This window comes from Emydura macquarii, unplaced genomic scaffold (assembly GCF_026122565.2).
Source record: "Emydura macquarii macquarii isolate MOO-44397 ecotype Brisbane River unplaced genomic scaffold, CSIRO-AGI_Emac_v2 contig_3328, whole genome shotgun sequence".
Lineage (NCBI taxonomy): Eukaryota > Metazoa > Chordata > Testudines > Chelidae > Emydura > Emydura macquarii.
Window position 1 is genome coordinate 7064961 of NW_027133465.1, and position 20953 is coordinate 7085913.

Consider the following 20953-nt stretch of genomic DNA (forward strand, 5'->3'; position numbering starts at 1 on the left):
AGTGCTTTTTAAACAGATGCTTTGATTCTTAAATGCTGCTATTATACGAGGATGTGTTTGTTTCCAGATCTCTCTGCACCTTCGCACAACTGAAAGGACAAGGACAATGAGCTAAAAGGTGGCAAAATCCAGTATTAAAATTCAGAGTGCCAAGGCACTGCATAATGAAAGATGCATGTGCATTATCTTCATTGCACAGAACATCACTATGGGCACCTTTATCTAGTTACCATTACATATGGTGCTTAAAGAGTCAAACATAGGCTACTAAAAAAACCAGTTAATCCACAATTACCTCAAAGATGGCATACAGCTGTCTGAATCTCACTTTCACAGCATGGAAAAAGTAGCGATTTTTCCATTGTACATTAGAACCTTATTTAACCATGTACGTCAGAAGTGTGCTTTTGTTGGTGGCATTCTGCTACACTGTATCCATGATTTCCTCCTCTGTCCCCAACCTCCCCAAAATACATCTGATATTATCAATGGGAATCATGTAAACCTTTCCAGTACAAATATGATTAGCTCAAGTAAAAAAATTAACAGGATTGGAGGATTTAGACACTAGGTGGTCTGCAGTATGAGGGACAGAACTGAAATATGTGAGAAATTCATTTGTCAACTAAGGAAGCTACCTACTGAGATCTATTAAGCTGTACTAGAAGCTAAAAATCTTCCTGTGAGACCCATACTAAAAGGCTTCTTCCAAACTAAATATCAGCAACACAATAAAACAGGCAGCAGCATCCCACGGGTGTGCAGGCAGCACTTTAGATTCATTTTATCAATATTTACTTGGTATGAACAACGTCTTTACACACGACCCTCTCCTGAAATTCTCATAAAATGGCTGGCCATGCAACACTTTCTGTATCAGGCTACTTACCCAAAAAGATATATAAATTGGGCTAATGGTGTTCACTCCATGAACATAATATGGATAGGAGATCTCTCCCAACAAAGAGGAGAAAAAGGGGCAGAAAATTGCCCGAGTACATGGCTTGATTTGCTTTAACAGCAGTCTCCAACCACCAAAACAGTTTAAAGTAGATCCTTTACAGATCAGCATCCCTTTCCAGGCAGATGGCAAACTACATTAGTGCTAGCTGTGGCAGCAGATACCAATTGCACCCCACCCAGGGACAGATGAGACTAAATCTTTTTGCTCCCCCTAATCAAGTCATAAAGTGTTTTCACTGTGAAGTCAGATTACAATACATCTTACAAATGCAGACAAATATATTTTAATAAAGCAATCCACGCACAAGGAAGTGAAGTCAGGATTTTGTACTGCACTGGTGAGACAGCAAGGGCCTTTTGCTGAGGAAGAAGTGGGGGAGGGAATTCTTCCACCAAAGAAGGGGAGGGCATTCTCTTTTACTGCATTCAATATTTAACATGTTAGAAATACTTTGCTGGAATGTAATTCAGTTTCCTAAAAAAATCCACTCTTTAGTAGAATTACCAGTCTCTGCTTCCACCCTCCAATCCCAGATCATGTTAATCAACCAATCCCAGATCATATCAATCAGCAGCCGCTCAACTGCACTATTTGCAATCTCCCTCTACCATTGCTATAGAGAGTAATCAAAATACATTCAGAAGAGCACTGGCCATTCTCATTTCCCCCCCTTACCCCCACTGGAGCAAATACCAGTTCATTTTGGGGGGGGGGGAGGGGCAAAGATCACAGTCAAGCACCATCCAGCTGCAACCTGAGAAAGCAACACCATTTCGAGGAGGAGAGTGGGGATCAATGCACAGAAAGGTGGCAGCAGGGGACAGAGGGCGTTTTCCTCAAAGCAGTTTCCCAAGCTGGTGTCGTTCCTCTCCCCCACACGATGAAAATCGCCCCAGGAGGAGGAGGAGGAGGAGGAACCCTTCCCCAGCGAGCTGGGCCTGGCTCTCGGACCCAGCACCGAACACCCCACACACACCGGGAAGAGCGAGAGGCCCTTTCCCCTTCCCCGGGCTGACACCGGGCCCTGCCCCATAGGGTGATCCCCGGGCAGGCTGGGTTGGGGGGGGGAAGCTCAGCTCCCCCAGTGGCAAGGGCAGGCCCCGATGAACTGGGGACCACGGAGGAGAGGCGGGGGGGGGGGGGGAGAAGGGACCGATCGCCCCGCCCCCGAGGGAAAGGCCGGGGGCCCGTGGGACATTCAGTGGGGCCCGAGGGGGGGGGGGGGGGGTGGCCGCGGGGCGCAGGGCTCAGTCCCGGGCGGGGGTGGGAGGAGGGGCCCGATGGGATGGCGGGGGCCGCAAGGGTCCCTGCTCGGGCGGGGAGGCCGGGCCCGATGGGATGAGGGGGTTGCAGGGAAGGGGTCCCTGCTCGGGGCGGGGGTACCGGGCGGGGGGGGGCCCCGATGGGATGGGGGCGCAGAGGGGAGGGGGCCCGTGCTCGGGCGGGGAGGCCGGGCCCGATGGGATGGGGAGGGGCGCAGGGGAGGGGTCCCTGCTCGGGGCGGGGGGGGGGGGGCGATGGGATGGGGGCGCAGAGGGGAGGGGCCCGTGCTCGGGCGGGGAGGCCGGGCCCGTGCTCGGGCGGGGAGGCCGGGCCCGATGGGATGGGGCGGGACGCAGGGGTCCCCGGCCCGAGTGAGGCGGGGACAGCTCCCCGCCCCAAGCGGGGGGGTGGGGGCCGGAGCCCCGGGCCGGGGCCGGGGCCGGGTCACTCACCGCTCTGCTCGCCCAGGAAAACCAGCTTGAATTTCCGCAGCGGGTTGCCGAAGTCCCCGCCCGTCGACATGATGGAGCCGCCGCCGCCCCGCGCTCGCTCGTTCACCCGCTCGGCGGCCGGGAGGGGAGGATGGGGCCGGGCAGGAGCCTGGGGGGGGGGCCGGAGAGACCCCTCCTCCCGCGCGCCGGTTACCAAGGCGAGAGAGCGCGGCGCAGCCCCTCGCAACGCGCGGCGCAACCTAACCCGCAGCGGCTCCCGGTCTGCGCTTCGCTCTCGGCGCGCGCCCGCATGCCCCGCCCAGTCAGGGGGGGCGGAGACTGGGCGGGAGCGGCGCGCGCCGCGGCACCTCATGCCCCGCCCACTCAGGGGGGCGGAGACTGGGCGGGAGCGGCGCGCGCGCCGGGGGCCATGCGGAGTGTGGCAGGGCCGACGGAGAGGGCGGGGCCAGAGAGGGGGCGGGGCGCTGAGCCCTCTGGGGGCACGAGCCTCCCTCACCTCGCCAGACGTTAACCCTGAAACCTAGCGAGGGCGCAGCCCACCCAAAGCTGTTAACTAGGGCAGTGCAGATCCCCGCTGTTGGGGCTGTCCAGGGCCATGGTGATTCCTGGGAGGGGAGGTGGAAAGTGGCCCCCTGGCTGGTGTCAAGGTGTCCTGGGTTGGGGAGCTCCCCTAGGCACAATCTTTGAGGCACCTGTTGGCCTGGCCTTGAGAAGGGGAGATGGAAGCATGGTGTGTCCTCCTCCTGCCTCCTTATAATAGCCCCTCAACAGCCGAGGGGGGCAACGTTTTCAAACAAATGGATTATTTGCTTTAAAAGGGTTGACCAGAATCTACTTATGAATTTAGAGCCATAGCATTTACAGCGAGAACAGCGCCTTGAGTCTGACTTCCAGCATATCACAGGCCACCAGCCCACCCCCTCACCCTAAACCCAACAACCACAATGAGACCAGAGTCTTACAGGCCACTACAGCATCATGTGTTACAGGGAGAGACCAAGGAGGACTGAGATGCACCAGAGCCTGGAGCTCTCACAGCAAATTTGACATGAAGTGGCCACATCATATCAGCTTGTAATTTTTTTTGCACCATTTACAAAACAGCTGGACAAGGTAGGGACACTGTTGCCAAGACTGCAGCCCAGTGCTTAGGGCCCTTACTTGAGACATGGGAGTTGCTGGTTCAATTCCCCCCGCCCCCCGCTGCCTGCTATGAAGAAGAGATGTGAATTTGGGTCTCCCATATTGCAGGAAACGGTCCTATTCACTGGGCTGTGGAATATTCTGGAGTGGGTCTTTAGGATTTATGTACACTTAAATTGTTGCAGCGCTGGAGCACATCAGCGTAAACCCTCCCCATCGACATAGACATGTAACTACATCTACACTAAAAGCATGAGAGGGGTGCAGCTCTAAACCAATGGGAGAAGTTACTCCACTTCCCCCACGAGGTGGTAGCTATGTTGGCGGGAGAAGCTCTCCCACCAACATAACCCTGTCTACTCTAGCAATTAGGTCGGTATAACTTACATCACCCATGGGGTGTGGATTATTCACACCCCTGAGCAACATCAATTATGCCAAAGGAATAGTTGGTCCAACAAGGTCCCACTACAGCAACAGAAGGGGCTCTCCCCTTGCTGTAGTTAATCCACCTCCCTGAGAGGGGATAGCTAGGTTAATGGAAGAATTCTGCCATCACCTACCACAATCTACACTGGGGGTTAGGCTAGCATGGCTACCTCTCTCAGGGATGTGGATTTTTCACACCCCTGAGAGACATAGCTATGCTGACGTAAGTTTTCAATGTAGACCAGTCCTTAGTCTCTGCTGCTGAAGCTGTTTCACTCTGTATACATAATTCAATAGTCATTGGAGCAGGATATTAATTTGAGTCTCCCACTTCCAGATGAATTCCCTTACCACCAAGCTCTCGCTCTGGCCCAGTGACTAGTTAAGTAGTTTATACAAAGTGGAACAGTTTCAACAGAACAGAAAGAGAGCCTAGACTAGCCTAGGCATTAGGGCACACTCCCGCAACGTGGAAATCCCAATTTCAAATCCCTCCTCCCAGCTGTGACAGTACCCAGGTTTGTGAGGCAGCTCACCGCTACCTCTCCTTAGTGTGACACAACCTTGTTGGTGCCTGAAACCAGCAGCCTCTGGTGACACAAGTGTTGCCTTCCAGGCCTCTGCAGATCTTGTTCTCTCTGTGCAGACTAGTGATAAATACACACCAGCCTGCTTGAAGTGTTCTGCAGTGTCCAGCCACTGGATACTCACAGAACTCACCAGTTTTGTTGTCCAAGGGAATAGTTTACCCCCAGCTTGGCTGGCACAACCCAGGAGCAGGGCCTTTATAACATCACAGCACTGAGATATATCTAACGAAAATCAAGTTTATTACAAAAGGCGAAGAGCTAAGAGATAATGAGCAAAGCTAATAAGTGGGAACAGAAATGGTTACAAATAAAACAAAAGTATAACACCTGTCATAGTCTAAACAAGCAGTTTCTCACTTAAAGCAATCTCCCAGCATCACCAGCCAACACTGGCTGGGATTCCCTTTACATGAATGCAAAAAGCACTGCCCTTTTGGCTTCCTCAGTCCACTGTTTTTGTCCCTAGAGTGAGGATGACCCCCGTGGTTCCTTTCCTGAGATGCTGGCTCCATGTTGTCTGTCACATGTTGACTCCATGTGAAAAATGGGCTTCTACCCTGTTGGCTAACAATGCTTAATTTACATATGAATCTAGTCAGATAGTGGAATCTGCATCCCTTTGGCCCGCAAAAGCTGTTTGGCAAATCTGACGGGACAGAGACTGTAAGACATATTTTTGGTACATATACATAACTTCTTAACTATCATCAATCCATCTTGCCCTGATTAGGAGGATGAGGATGACATAAGCTTGTATTAGACCCCACACAACCCTTTTTGGATAAATAATATAAAAGCCGCATGTGGACTTCAGAAAAGCAGACGTTGACTCCCTGAGGGAGCTGACGGGCAGAATCCCCTGAGTGGCTAATATGAGGGGGAAATGAGTCCAAGAGAGCTGGCTGTATTTTAAAGAAACCTTATTGAGGGTGCAGGAACAAACCATCCCAATGTGCAGAAAGACTAGCAAATATGGCAAGCGCCCAGCTTGGCTTAAAGAAATCTTTGGTGAGCTTAAACACAAAAAGGAAGCTTACAAGAAGTGTAACCTTGGTCAGATGACTAGGGAGGAGTATAAAAATACTGCTCGAGCAGGCAGGGGTGAAATCAGGATGGCCAAAGCACAACTGGAGTTACAGCTAGCAAGGGACATGAAGGGTAACAAGACGGGTTTCTACAATATGTTAGCAACAAGAAGATCAGGGAAAATGTGGGCCCCTTACAGAATGGGGGAGGCAACCCAGTGACAGAGGATGTGACAAAAGCTGAAGTACTCCATGCTTTTTTTGCCCCCATCTTTACAGACAAGGGCAGCTCCCAGACTGCTGCACTGGGCAGCACAGAATGGAAAGAAGGCAAGAAGCTCTCAGTGGTGAAAGAACAGGTTCAGGACTGTTTAGAAAGGCTGGACATGCACAAGTCCATGGGGCCAGATGTAATGCATCCGGGGGTGCTGAGGGAGTTGACTGATGTGATTGCAGAGCCATTGGCCATTATCTCTGAAAACTCGTGGTGACTGGGGGAGGTCCCAGATGACTGGAAAAAGGCAAATCTAGTGCCCATCTTCAAAACAAGGGAAGAAGGAGGAACTGGGGAATTACAGAGCAGTCAGCCTCACCTCAGTCCTCAGAAAAATCATGGAGCAGGTCCTCAAGGAATCCATTTTGAGGCACTTGGAAGAGAGGAAGGTGATCAGGAACAGTCAGCATGGATTCACCAAGGGCAAGTCATGCCTGACCAACCTGATTGCCTTCTATGATGAGATGACCGACTCTGTGGATGTGGGGGAAGCAGTGGATGTGATATCAAAAGCTTTACGAAAGTCAAGGGATATGATCTCTCACAGTACTCTTATCAGCAAGTTAAAGAAGTACAGATTGGATGAATGGACTATAAAATGGATAGAAAACTGGCTAGATTTGGGCTCAACAGATAGTGATCAACAGCTTGAGGTCTACTTGGCAGCCAGTAACAAGCAGAGTGCCCCAGGGGTCGGTGCTGGGGTTGGTTTTGTTCAACACCTTCACTGATGATCTGGGGAATGTGGCGGATTGCACACTCAGCAAGTTTGCAGGTGACACTAAGCTGTGGGGAATGGTAGATATGCTGGAGGGCAGGGATAGGATACAGAGTGACCTAGACAAATTGTAGGATTGCCAATTGTTCTGTTCATTCCCTCCAAAGCATATGGCACAGGCTGCTGTTGGAAGACAGGATACTGGGCTAGATGGACCATTGGTCTGACCCAGTGTGGCCATTCTTATGTTTTTAATGTATGCTGGGGGAAGCATTCCTGGGAGAAAGAGGGTGTGGCTGGAGAATTGCAGTTCTTAGGCTATGCTTGGCTGCTTGTTTGGGGCTAGGCCAGTGCAGCACTACTTAAGACTGCTCTGACTTTGCTGCTGTCACCCCAAGAGGCCCTCAATACCAACTGGCAAAGGGTTCACTGTTCTGCAGGGTTCCTGTCAGGCCTGACAGACTCATTACACCTCACATAGAATATTAGGGTTGCAAGGGACTTCAAGGGATCATCTAGTCCATCCTGCTCAAAGTAGGACCAACCCCAACTAAACCATCCCAGCCAGGGCTTTGTCAAGCCGCACCTTAAAAACCTCTAATGATGGAGATTCCATCACCTCCCTAGGTAATCCATTCCAGTGCTTCACAATCCTCCTAGCGACAAACTTTTTCCTAATATCCAACCTAGACCTCCCTCACTGCAACTTCAGACCATTGCTCCTTGTTCTGTCATCTATTACCACTGAGAACAGCCTAGCTCCATCCTTCCCGAAATCTGCCTCCAGGTAGTTGAAGGCTGCTATCAAATCCCCCCTCACTTCTCTTCTGCAGACTAAACAAGCCCAGTTCCCTCAGCCTCTCCTCAAGTCATGTGCTCCAGCCCCCTAATCATTTTTGTTGCCCTCTGCTGGACTCGCTCCAATTTGTCCACATCCTTCCTGTAGTGGGGTGCCCAAAACTGGACACAATACTCCAAATGAGGCCTCACCAATGCCAAGAAGAGGAATAATCACTTCCCTCATTCTGCTGGCAATGCTCCTCTTAATGCAGCCCCATATGCCGTTAGCCTTCTTGGCAACAAAGGCACACTGTTGACTCATATACAGCTTCTTGTCCACTGTAACCCCCAGGTCCTTTTCTGCAGAAATGCTGACTAGCCAGTCGATCCCCAGTCTGTAGCTGTGTATGGGATTCTTCTGTCCTAAGTGCAGGACTCTGCACTTGTCCTTGGTGAACCTCAGATTTCTCTTGGCCCAATCCTCTAATTTGTCTAGGTCACTCTGTATCTTACTGCTACCCTCCAGCATATCTACAGCTCCTCCCAGCTTCATGTCATCTGCAAACTTGCTAAGGGTGAAATCCACCCCATCCTCCAGTCTCAGCAGCTTTTGGCATGGCGTCCTGGAGAAGTAGCCCTTCCGTGCCTGCAGAATGCCTGGTCCTGAGGAGGAGGAGAGGAGAGGACTAGGACAGTTCAGTGAGATCCTGCAAGCCAGTGCTGCATTGGACTGTGAATATAGGACTTAGAAGGCCAATATGACAGACAGCATGGAGAAGGAAACAGGAGACAGGAGAAAGTCCTATGAGTCCAGCAGGACAAGGAGCGGGAGATGCACCAAAACAATGGGTCTTCTCAGGCAGCAAACAAACGCTGCTGACCCTGGTTGATCTACAGGTCCAAAAATACTTGGCTCTCCACCCTTTACAGTCCTTGAAGGACTCCCTGGTTACTGCTCTGTACATCTGCCAACATGCCTCGTGGCATCACAGGGCATATCACTACCCCTACCACTCCAGGAAGGAAAACCACGGTTTCACATACACCAACGGTGGTTCTCACAGGTCAGTCAGTGTATGTGTAGCCATGACGCACTATGTTTGGGTGCTGAAATGGACAGAAATGTTTACTGCCTTTCCAGTTTTAAAGTTCCAGTCTGCTCATTTATGTTAATATTGTGAGGCTAGAAGCCCAGATGCCAGGTCTTACTGAAGCTTTAGATCCCAGCTGAGCACTGACAAATTAATTGCTGGAAACCAGCCTTTCACCTGTGTGTTACTAGGGTTAAGATGGGTATTGGATTTATAAGAATGTGTTTAGACTTTATGAAATGTTTGTGAATTGCTGCATGCATTATTCTCACTTATTTTATTATAAAACAAAAAACTTAAATATTGCCTTATAGTGTGTGATAACTGTAAAAAAGTTTGCTCTGAAACTGAACTCAGTCAGGAGGGATTGTCTTCTTACCATCAAGTAGCCCTATCAAAATTAATGGGCCATCGTGGGACATCTCAATACAATGACTTTGTTAATAGCCCCTTCATGAAGAGGTTCCACAGGGGTAGCCGTGTTAGTCTGTATATAGCAAAAACAACGAGAGTCCTTATGCCTGCAGAAATGTGTTAGTCTTTAAAGTGCTACAGGACTCATTTTTTCATGAAGAGGCTACATGCAAAACGATTCATCCCATCACCTTGAATTCTGGAAGAATGAAATAAAAACAGCTGACAAGAAAATGTTTGCTCTCTCTTTTGCTGTTTGGACTCTCGCAGGGCTGGAGCTATGAAGCAGAGGCAGAGATCCCCAGGGTCACCGGGGTTAGCTGTAAAAGACACTGAGCTGAGAGATTACTACAACTGTCACCTTCTAAAACTATAGACTAATTTATTTGTCTATATGCTTGCCCTCTTTAAATCTTGTAATTACGCTCATTTCTTTTCTTGAGAAACACATCCTTAGATATTTTGCAATAGGACTGGCTACAAGCATTGTCTTTGGTGTGAGAGCAATTGATCTGGGGTAAGTGCCTGGTCTCTTGGGCCTGGAAGCAACCAGAACATTTTATGATCTTTGGTGTATGGCAAGCAATCATCACTAAGTTCAACTTGCCTGGGTGGCAAGATACTGGAATGCCCTAGGGGACTGTTTGTGACTCCTGCTAAGACTGTTATAGTGCTTCAGGAGTTCACATTTGTTCCTGGGCTGGTGAAATCTAATTATAGAACATACTACCAGTTTGAGGTCTCTGCCCTGCTTCACGACAGTTTTTCCTGAGGCTGGCACTCACGGTCATGAGCCACTCCAGACAGAGAGACAAATATGTCTGACATGACCACGGGGTTTTTTGCACCTTGTTTTTCCTCACCCAATAAAGTTCTATTGGTGGAGAAGTCACAGTACATGCTGCAGAATGCATAGCGGTACTCAAAACTCACAATACTTGTAAATGAACAGCATGCACCACATAGTGCTTGCTGTACATTTATACATAGGACTCTTTTCCTGATCCTGCACAATTTCAAACTGAACCCAGGCCCAGAGAACAGTTCAGCACAGAACAGTCCAGCAGACTAAACGGCTCTTTCAAAAGAGCTCCCTCAACCGCATAATTCCACGTTGGGCTCTTATAACGGCCCTTGTGTCTGGCTGTTCAAACTCAGCAGGCTGCCCCTGGTGGCAGCTTTTCCCCCTTGGCCTCACAGATATTATGCAGCACACATCAGGCAGCATTAACCATTGGGATATTTTGCTCACTGAGATCCCATCTAATGAGTAAACACTGCTAGCGTCCTTTCAACCTACCAAAAGCACATTCCACCATCATTCCGCACCTGCAGAAGCTTTTATTGGTGCTGTCGAGATGGCCCGTGTACCAGTCATGAGCCAGGGAAGCAAAGGATACTCTGGGTCCTGCAGAATCACTTGGCATTTTACCATTCCCAATCAGTGGATCAACATGGCAAAGAGTGTCCTGCTTGCAGCTTTCTGAACAGTCCTGTGTTCTTAGATGGGCGTGCCATGTGCCTTCCTGGACCAGCCCACACTGATAGTGAAATATCCCCGGTGATCCACCATCACGTGCATGACTACAGAAAAATAGCCCTTTCTGTTGATGTACTCTGTGGCAAGGTGCCCTAGTACCAAAATAGGTATATGTGTGCTGCCAAAAAAGGGCAATGGGACCCCCTTGCTGCAAATCCATATACTATGTCCTGTCACAGTCATGTGTAGCAGAAGACAATTAATGGCCCTACACACTTGTATAACAGCCAACACTGTAGATTTTCCAACTCCAACATGATTTCCCACTAACCAGTAGCAATCTGGTGTTGCAAGCTTCCAGAGTGTGATTTCCATTTGCTTCTGTCCATGCAGGTCTCACTCTGGTGTCCCTGCCACAAAGTGCTGGAGCAAGTAGGCTTGGCACACTGCTCTAGGAACGTGACCTTTTGCATCAGAAGATTCTGTAGCCGCTACTTGTTATCCCAAACCTGCAGTACAATGAGATCCCACAAGTCAGCGCTTGTTCCTCAGGCCCAGATGTGGCAGTCCTCCACCATCTGCAGCTGCTCTGGGAAGGTCTCCAATAACCTTGTTTTTCGCTGTGTCCCTCAGCAAACGGTCCTCCAAGAAATCATCATGATCCCTTCCCCCTCCCCCATTGTTGCAATACTTCCTGTGGCTCTGCAAATACAGGTGAATTGTGCATTCTGTATTTGCAACATTCCTGACAATCACAATAGCACAGAGCTCTGTGGGCCCCATGCTTCTGTCAGAGATGGCAGACATTGAAAAGCACCACACAGGTTTGTGGGCTATTTAAAAAGAGGTGTGAAAATTATGGGATACAGATGGCATTATGGGATGGAGAAAGTTGCATGCAGAGAACTTGACCCTTGATTCTCACAGATCCCTGGACAAGTCATTTCTGTCCCACCACACATTGCAAACATTTCCCAAAAGCAGACATACCAACTCTTGCAAATTTATCGTGTGAGATGCAATTTCTAAGTAAAATTAAACTTCACTCACAATCTTGGGATAAAACTCTCAAATGCCAGGATTTTTTTTTTCCAGCTGTATTTGAGAGTTGACATTTGAGAGTTCCAGCCCGAGATTATAAGGCTTAATTTAACTTAGAAATCACCGTCAGCCCCGGGCAGCTGGGCCTCTCGCTGTCAGTCCCAGGGGGCTGCTCCCCTGCCAACTGAGAAGTGGGAGAGGGGACCCCACTGCAGCTTCCCCAGGTGTAGGGAGGGTGAAGAACCCCAAGAGGAACAGAGGTGAGGCGGGGGGGGGGAGGGGCTGAACTATGGTCTGGGGGCTGTATTGATGATGGGTTTTGAGCAGATGGGGTGAGTCCTGGGAGGGGGAACCAAGGGCAGTGGGGATCAATGAAGTAGGGGGGCTGAACTGATGGGGTGGTAAAGAAGAGAGCTGGGGGGACTGAACTGAGTGGGGGCTGAATTGAGGGGCATTGGGTGGGGACAGAACTGATGGGGGACTGGATTAATTGCTGAGCAGGAGATGGGCAGATGTGCGGGTGAGAGCTTCTGCCACAGAGGCTAAAAGTCTCCTTCTTCTGTACACGTGGGAAAGTGGGCAACACTTTGTCACATGCGCACACCCTGGGAATGAGCAGAGGGAGTTCAAAAAAATCAAGAGATGGACCTAAAAAAACTCTTAAAAAAACAAACATGGTTTTGGGGCCAATCTCATGCTTTCTGGGGGTCCGACTCATGATTTTTGATCTCTTGAAGTTGGCAATACTGCAAAAGGCATCGCATCAAAGGGCAGCAAATAGCACCTTGGGATATCTGCCTGTGGTGCTCCACACTTTGCATCAGCCCTTCTGGTGAGTATGCACAGTGTCAATGCAAGCAGTCAAGTATGCGTGTGCCAAGTTGATATACAAACTTCGACAGCTGTATGGCAAAGTAACTTGCATCAACTAAAGTTTGTAGGACAGTCATGGCTTCAGTGAGGGACCTGGTGGAGTAGGAGCCAGGAGTTCCTGGCTCCCGCTTCAAACACACCTTTTTCCTCGGACAATGACTGTGCTAAATGATCCCCCTCCCGCTTTATGCTAAAAGGGAACCCCACCTCTTCAAACGTCCTCTTCCCATTGCACCCCAAAAAGCTGCAGCAGCAAGTTCACACTCCCACCTGCATACTGGAGGCTCACTCACATTTGTTTTCTCTCATTCCCCTGCTGATGAAAGCGCCGGCTACGCGCGTCTCAACGAGCCATTTAGCAAACTGAGTCATGAATGATTTAAATTGGTCACGCTGTCACAGCTTGGCAGCCTCCCCCCTGCCCCCTGCATTGCAAACCTGGAACACTTCCAAAAGGAAAAAGGTGCAGCCTGTCAAAACCCCTGCTGTTTAAAAAAAATTCTTGATGACACCCAAAGCAAGTAGCAGGTATCCCTTTTTCTACTGAAAGGTGTTCATTTCTATTGTACTCTCAGAAATAGCCATCGAGGTGGATCTGGGGTTTGGAACTGTAATTACTTTGGACTAGCTCCAGATTCTTATAAAACAATCTGTCACTGCTGCTTTGGTTTCTAGACAGCTGCTGCTGCTGCTTCCTCTAAAGATAAGGCATTTGTGGCGCCATCTTCTCATACAGCTTTTTCCTCTGCCATCCTCCCTGTCCAAGCTCCAACCCTGAAAAAATCTCACCCATTTTGGCTTCAGTGCAATCTGTTTCAACAAGACATTTAAAATCTTGTCCTTCCCGTCTCGCTTTTAACCCTGGAGGGAATTTTCCAGACTGCCAGCTAAATCAATCCTTTGGAGGATGCATGATGTATAGACCAGATCCTGAGCGAAGGACAAGCTGTACATAGTGCAGATCGGCAAGGTGTGCACTGACATGGTTTTTAGGGACTTGTGTTCCTCTGATCTGGAGGGAAATTCAGCCACAGGATTGGTCCCTGGCCTAAATTAGAGCGAGGAGTGATTCCAGCAGCCCAAGATTGCTGGGGTATAGAGATCACTTGGCCATGCTCTCTTTTCCCCGGCCATATCCCTATGCTAGATGCTGGGAAGGTCACCAAGCCATCCAAGGATGTCCCTATGCATGGAGAATTCTCCAGGGGCACGTAAAACAGCTCTGACTGTTTTATACTGCTGTGGTGATGCAAAACAGGCCAAAAATCAGGATCCCTTTTGTTTGTTTTTTGCAGCCCCTACAAAGGTTTAATATCTCCCTCATTCATTAATGCTTGCCACCCTTGGTCAGCCAGAGTCTGTCAAACATGTTGCTTTTTTTGAAGCGTCAATCTACCATGGTGGATTTATGTAGCCTGAGAAAAATATAACACTTTCATTACAATCCTTTATTTATTGAACTCCAACGGTGTGCAAACGTGGCAGAAAAAGATCGACGGAGGCTGGAAAGAACAACCCTGCCCTCAGAAACACAAGGCAAAAGTCCCAGTAAAGTCAATGGTATTCACAGTATGGCCTAGTGGAAAGAACACAGGAGTGGGACTTAAGATATTTTTGTTCTGTTCCTGGCTCTGTTGGTGGCCTTGGGCAAATCACATCCCCTCTGTGCCTCAGTTTCCCCATCTGTAAAATGGGGGTCATGAGCACTACTGATGAAAAGTACTCAACATCATCATTATTATGATTATTACACCCACACATTTTAGGGAAGAATTAGATACAGAAACAAATTCAGTCACATTCTACCTCAAATCCCCCACGAGTCTCCTAAAGAAACTGAGCAGTGACGTAAATTGGTGTAAGTTACACATCAGGAGCAAATTGATCAGCCAACAAGTGTATGGTGGGTGGAAGTGGCTAAGGAGTGTAACTTCCTGGGAAGTCAGTGTGTGTGCAAAATGAGTGCGATTTACATACGGAGAGGGAGGGAAACAGGATGTTGGTGGGAAAGCAATTGGCAGGAGAGTGTAATATAAAGCAAACCCCCCCCCATTTTAGTTTATTCTTGTGCTGCCCTCAAGTCCCCAGGCAAGCACACAGAGCCCTGGCATAAGCAGACACAATTTCCATTGATTTCAGTGGCAGCTGCATCCCCGTACGTCAGGGCTGGATTTGGTTTTCACAGACTACCATGTGGGCATGATTTAGGCTTGTGTTGCACACCTAGTAAATGCCAGACTGGTGGATGCAAGGGGTAACTTGTCCCTTGAGGGTTGGGGCTAGCCAGCTCTGGTTAGAGAATGAGACACGCCTGAGACTGAGCGGGGGGGTACCCTACAAAGAGCAGCAGGGAGCAGTAATGACACTCAGGAAAGGGGCAAAGGCTCCTGCTGCAGGAAAGACCCGGAGACGAAGGAGGAAGCGATGCTGGAGAGGTGCTGCCGTGAGCAAGGGGCTCACATGTGAGGGAAGGTTTTGGGCCCGGCAGCCAGAACCGGAAGGCTGCACTTCGGCCAAGTAAAGCCGGAGAGACATTGAATGGGGACCGAGTTCTGAGCAGATGGACTAGGGACTCCCGAAAGGGAGACAGTGACTGAAGTGGGGTTGGGGCCTGGAGGGCCAGGGTGTAGGGGACCCCGGAAAGGACTGTTGTAATGACCTGTGGTCTGTGAGTTAAGGGGCCCTGAGGTGGGGAGACATTAGAAGCAGGGCACCACAGAGTGGCGCAGAGGAGGCGCCAGCCCCACAACCACACGAGTTACATGACTCTGCACTGGCATTTCCTGACCAATTGACATGCCTGTTTACATAATGGCTGGCATTGCTTTTCATAGAATCAGAGTTGGAAGGGACCTCAGGAGGTGTCTAGTCCAACCCCGTACTCAGAGCAGGACCAACCTCAGCTAAATAATCCCAGCCAGGGTTTTGTCAAGCCGCAACTTAAAAACCTCTAAAGATGGAGATTCCACCACCTCCCTAGGTAACTCAACCTTTTCCTAGTGTAGGAGGATATGGAGTGTGTCAAAGGGTAGATTTTCACCCCCAATAGTGGTTGGGGGGGAGGGGGGCAACTTTACGTTCTGCTGGTGGCTCCAGGGGATTCTCGCTGTAGAACTGCTTCAAATCAGTACTTTCCCTGCCTTTCTCTGGTCATGCCTCCTTGCAAGCCAGCATCAGCTGCAGGCCTCCCCGTGGAGGAGAGGCTAGAGCCTCTTTGCCCCACTGCAGCTTCCAATCTCTAGGAGGGTCCATGCCACTGGAGGGACTCTGGCACCTTTGAACGGTCCAGCAGCGGAGAGGGGACGGGCCCGCCCTTCCTGGCGAGGTGAACGTGTGCCTGCCAGCGGTGTCACTAAGGATGGATGATGCTGAGTCCCTGCTTCTCTACCGAGCCCCACGGCATCTGACAAATAGCTCAGTGCTCCTCTCTGCCCCCAATTATCCCCCATCTTCAAAGAGACAGAAGAGGCTGTTTGAGCCCTTCTCATACCTGTTGGTGCAGCGAGACGGGCCCAGGAGATCATATACCTCCTGATCAGACTTTGTCATTCTTGTAGTGCTGCCCTTCCCCCGAGTATCCGAGTCCCTTTCATGGAAAATCAATAGCAATAACCAAGTCCCTGGTAGACTTCATGGAATCCCTGGCAGGGCACTTCTCCCTTGTGGGGGGCCAAAACTCTGCTTGGGGTGGGGTGTTTATTTTATTGTTTGGAAGTTACACGTTTCCTATGGTGGTGGGGGTTGAGGGATAGTCGGAGGTGGAGTCAGTGCTCTGTAATTCTGATGGTGGAAAGGCTTTTTCAAGGAGGAAGGCTTTGCAGCATTTCCTAAAGACTGTAGATTTGCGGGGCTGCCTCTGGAAGTTTGTTCCATAGCTGGATCTCCTTAACCCAGGATGCTTTGTCTCCAGCTCTCATGTGCTTTGTCCTGGGCTTTGCGATCTACATTGTCCCACAGAAGCACCTGGCGGCCTCATGGATCAAAATACAGCTTTCATTTCTTTGGAAATTAGGACCAATTTCTCTTCTCCTCCTGGGAGACTTGTTGCTCTCACTACACAAACTTCTGTGTCTTCCTTTTGCTTGTACCCTTCTGCCTGATTGTTATCATGCCCAGTCACCACGCCCAGGTGCCTAGTTCCAACGCCCTACTTCCAGGTGTTATTCCAGTCATCCCCTTTCCAGCCCTGGCTCCCATCCTGGCTCTTTGCACCCTTGTGTAAATTGAAGTCAGCTGATATTCTATTGCAAACATTACCTAGATTTAATTGAAACCTCTAGAGGCTCCTGGAAGGAAGTTTTCAGCAAGGGCCCTCTAACTCTGGAGTTTCCCTTAGTTTGCTGAGCCCAACTGTTGTGTTGACTTCTATGGCTTGATGGAAAGACTGTGTCCTCTGAGGCAAAGGTTGTTGAAATTGTCCATCAGTTTGAAATCCCTCCAGTTTTGGGGGCCCAACTTGAGACAGATTGAGCATGATTTTTCAAGGGAGCCAAGCAATTGTACCCCCTGCTGGTGTCAGCTGGAAAAGTGAGCATGCAGCATCTTTGATAATCAGGTGTCTCAAGCGGGCCAGCCAAAACTTGAGGCACCCAAAATCTGAGAGCACTTTTAGTCACTATAGCAGGGGTGGCAAACTGCAGCTCTTTAACAGTTAAAGGGAAAGCTCACTGAGCCCCCCAATGCTCTCCACCCCTGCCATCCTCCACCTACCAGACTGGGGTGGGGAGCTCAGAGTTTCTGCTCCACCAGATCCCAGCTCAGGGCTGTAAGAGCAGCAGGGTCACTCACTCACTGAGTCAGCAGGGATCCCACCAAAACACACCAACTGCACCCCAGACTAATACTGGTTCCCCCCGGGCCACTTCCTACCGTGTCTCTCAGTGCTGTAGTCAGGGGGTCATTGGGATCTCTGAGTTCATTGGCACGTGTAGTTCCCAGCGGCTCCAATCCCTCTCATGTGTCCACAGGTACCAGGGCATCTGGCTGGTTCTCAGTGCCTCACGCTTCCACAGTCTGGTATGCTGGCTGCTCCTGGGCCAGAGTTTGCAAAGTGCATCCCTCCTCCTCAGCAGTCAGCCTGGAATGAGCTGGGCTGCTCTCTTTTATACTGAGGCAGCAGTTGGAGCATGCCCAGCAGGGGCGAGGGGGGCGTGGCTTCTGCTGCCAAAAGTATTGGCTTAACCCCTTCGTTTCCAGTGTGGGGTGAGTACACCCGGTCACACAGCCTCTCCCTCAAGAGGACACCCGGTGTGTGTCCTTTCTCTTCTACCTCCCTACCCACCCGTGAAAAGAAGTCTGTGTTGGCATGTGCGTTAGCCAGTCGGTGTGTTACCATTTTGTTTAGAAGAACTTTATCAATTGGTTCGCCCTGACAGTCCATATCTATCACCGAAGCGAAGTGACTAAACCCAAACATTCAAACACTTGTGGAATGTAAAACACATAAGTTTATTTTTTGGGGGGAGGGGGGTTGGTGACAGCAAAGGGGGTAAAAACAGATAACAACTAGTACAACATGTATCCCAAGAATCTCCAATAAGCATACACTGGTGTTGAGAATCGTGGGAGTTAAACGCCAGGCCCACTGCCTTTGAACTTAACCCTTGGTTCCCAGGTTTTACACAGTACTTTACTGTTTGTCTTCTTCCCCTCCAGAGGATGTTGGTCATGATCTGGATCTTTGACCTCCTGGACCCAGTGACTAGAACACATTGCTGATCAAGGTAAATGTCCTCCTTCTCCTTGGTTACGACGGTAAGGTATTCATCTGCACATCTGTCTACTTCTTGTCCTCGTCTTTGACGCCCGTGCGACTAAACGGACAGTTACTGCCACTATAACGGACACCAATCTCAAGGTCCACATCATGGGGTGTAATCTCCATTTTAACTCTAGAGGTTGGGTAAAGCTGTATGTCCCCATGGATGCGTCGCAACAGTATCTTGGTCCCAGGCAGCTTGGGGTTGGGGACCACGCTGTCTCGGATGAGGGAATGGCTGCATCAAGGGTCGTTTTAAGACCTTCGTAGGCCCTAGGCACACTTGCCTTCATAGGCCCCCCAACCGAAATAACTCATTTGATTTTAAGCTATTAATAAATAGTTTTTAAAATTAAAAAAAAAAATTATATATAACATTTTTTCGTAGGCCCTGAAAGTTTCATAGGCCCTAGGCACTGTGCCTATTGTTCCTAAAGGATAATACGGCCCTGGCTGTATCCAGTGTCTACCAGGGCCTAAGTCAGGGTCCCGTTCACCTTCACGGGGATCATGAGTTTCTCTGGAGCTTTTCTTTGGGCCCAGGGATAATGGCTACCCATACCTGGCCATAACCTCAATCCATGTATGGGCCTAGCATAAGTGCCTCTCTTGTCCGCACTCATAACACTGGTCTCGGTTTCTCCTGGTGTGTGCATCCGTTCTCGGTGGGGGAGGAGGGACCCCCAGCAAGACTCCCTCTCTCCAGGTTGGTCCTTGGCTAGCTAGGCTTCTCTCTTCAGGGTTCAAGTTGGTGACTGGGGTTCGCGGTAGGCGCCACGCTCTCCCTGGCTCATTGTGGAAGGGACCATCTTTCCCCCTCGGTGTGTCAGATTTGCGGGGTTGAGGCTCTGGGGCCTTTGCTGTCAAGTAGTCCTCTATCAATTCGACAGCTTTGGAGAGGGTTGCCGGCCAATGTCGCTGTATCCATTCCCTTCCCCCACCAGGGAGGATCTAGGTGAATTGTTTGAGGACCACTCTTTTGGCAGCTTGGCCCCCCAACTGTTTCTCCAGTTCTAGCCACCGCCAAGCACAGTTCCAGAGACTTGGGCTACCACCCATAACCCCAGGGGGGTACCGTTCCCAGTGGAAACACTGGTGGTAGGTCCCAGGACTGATGCCTGTCTGGTCTAGGATAGTGGTCTTTACCTTTCCATATTTGAGGGCCTCCCGGATGTCTAGGTTCTGGCACATGGTCTGGGCCAGGCCCGTCAAGTAGGGGGCCGGAAGAGTGGCCCAGTATTCCAGTATTCACTCCGATTGTCTGTGTGGCCAGGTCTCTGACTCGTGGGGAGACACTTTCCCCCTCCCGCTTCAAGTGGGTCAGCACCAATTGTCAGCCTCCTTTATTGAGCTTCTTCATCCCGCTTCCTCTCTTTCCCGTCACAGGCTTGATTAATGAGAAGGGTACAATGACCCTGTCTGCTCCAAGCACTTTCCGTCAGAGATCCCACCACGACCAAAACCCACCATTTAGGAGCAAAATTAGAAGGGGTTTTGAAGACTGTAGTTCCTATTTTCGATTATTTGAATCCCACCCCGCTGACATGATTTCACTATGTTTCTGCGGGGCTTTTCCAGGCCGTGAAGTGAGGGGGTAATGTAACTTTATTCGTGTGATTAATCTCAAATAAGTTTTAATAGGAGAGGAGCAAGCTTTCTCATTTCCCTTTTGGACCTGGCGGTAGTGGGATGTCTCCCTCTCTCCTTGCTTGTGCAGTATCTTAATGCCATTCATCACGTGTATTTTACTGCTCTGATGGGGACTGGGGCAGGGAATCCATGCAGCTAAAAGTCTGTTTTCAGTGGATTTAACGTCCTCTTAAATGAATAGCTTTCCTTTATTTTTAATTTACTTACTTGCTGATATTGATCCTGATCCTTCTTTCACTGGATCCCTGTAACTTTCATTGACTTCAGAGCCAGTTTTGTGTCTTGCATTGGGAGAACTGGGGCTGGTACGTTTTTATTATTAATAATAAGTCATTGTACCCGAGGGTCTTGATTATCCCATTGTGCTGGGTGCTGTACAAATAAATAGGAAGATTCATTGCCTGCCCCAAAGAGCTTTCAACCTACATGGGCCTGATCCAAACCCCTTGGAAGTCAATGGGAGTCTTTCCATTGACTTCAATAGACTTTTGTCTTCTTAGGACCGAATCCAAGGATATTCAAAGGGTGGGAGAGAATGATATAGGCAAAGCTAGACTGTTTTATGTACATGCAATTTTGTGTTCACTGGCTTTATTTTGGCTTGTAATGAGACAAATCAACCAGAAAACTATAGATTTCCCCAACTGCATCTCAACCCAGCCATCACAAGATGGCTGGTTCCTTACGGCATCTTTGTACAGGCGGGTCTTGAAGGAACTGGCAGGGTAGCAGCAGCCTTCTAGATCAGTTCAGGCAGAGCTGGCTTTACGGGTGGGCGAAGTGAGTGATCGCCCAAGGTGCCATGGTTAGGGGGCGTGCTGTCATCAAGAGGCAAGGAGTGGGGCAGGCCTGGGATGCAAAGCCAGGGTAATGGAGAGGCAGAGGGGCCCAAGGCAGTGGGGTGGGACGGAGAGCCCAGTGGGAATCAGGAGAGATGGATGGGGAGCCTGGGGAGACAGCAGGGCCCAGGGACGATGCCGGAGGAGATGCTTGGAGAGGCACCGGGGG

At 49.9% G+C, this 20953-nt stretch overlaps 1 protein-coding gene across 3 annotated transcripts in view; it reads right to left on the reverse strand.

The window, feature by feature from the left end:
* The window catches only part of RAB6A (RAB6A, member RAS oncogene family), an 89008-nt gene extending 86026 nt beyond the window's left edge, over window positions 1-2982 (reverse strand). The window contains exon 1 of one of the 3 annotated variants that reach the window (XR_010917155.1): window positions 2680-2979. Coding sequence is in view for 2 of the 3 variants with exons in the window: in XM_067533191.1 (XP_067389292.1) it covers window positions 2680-2749 (70 nt within the window). In the remaining variant the exon portion in view is untranslated. Of the gene's footprint in view, window positions 1-2679 lie in introns of all 3 variants that reach the window. The other 2 variants (XM_067533191.1, XM_067533190.1) reach the window with 2 other exon arrangements.
* Between the last annotated feature and the right edge of the window lie 17971 nt (window positions 2983-20953).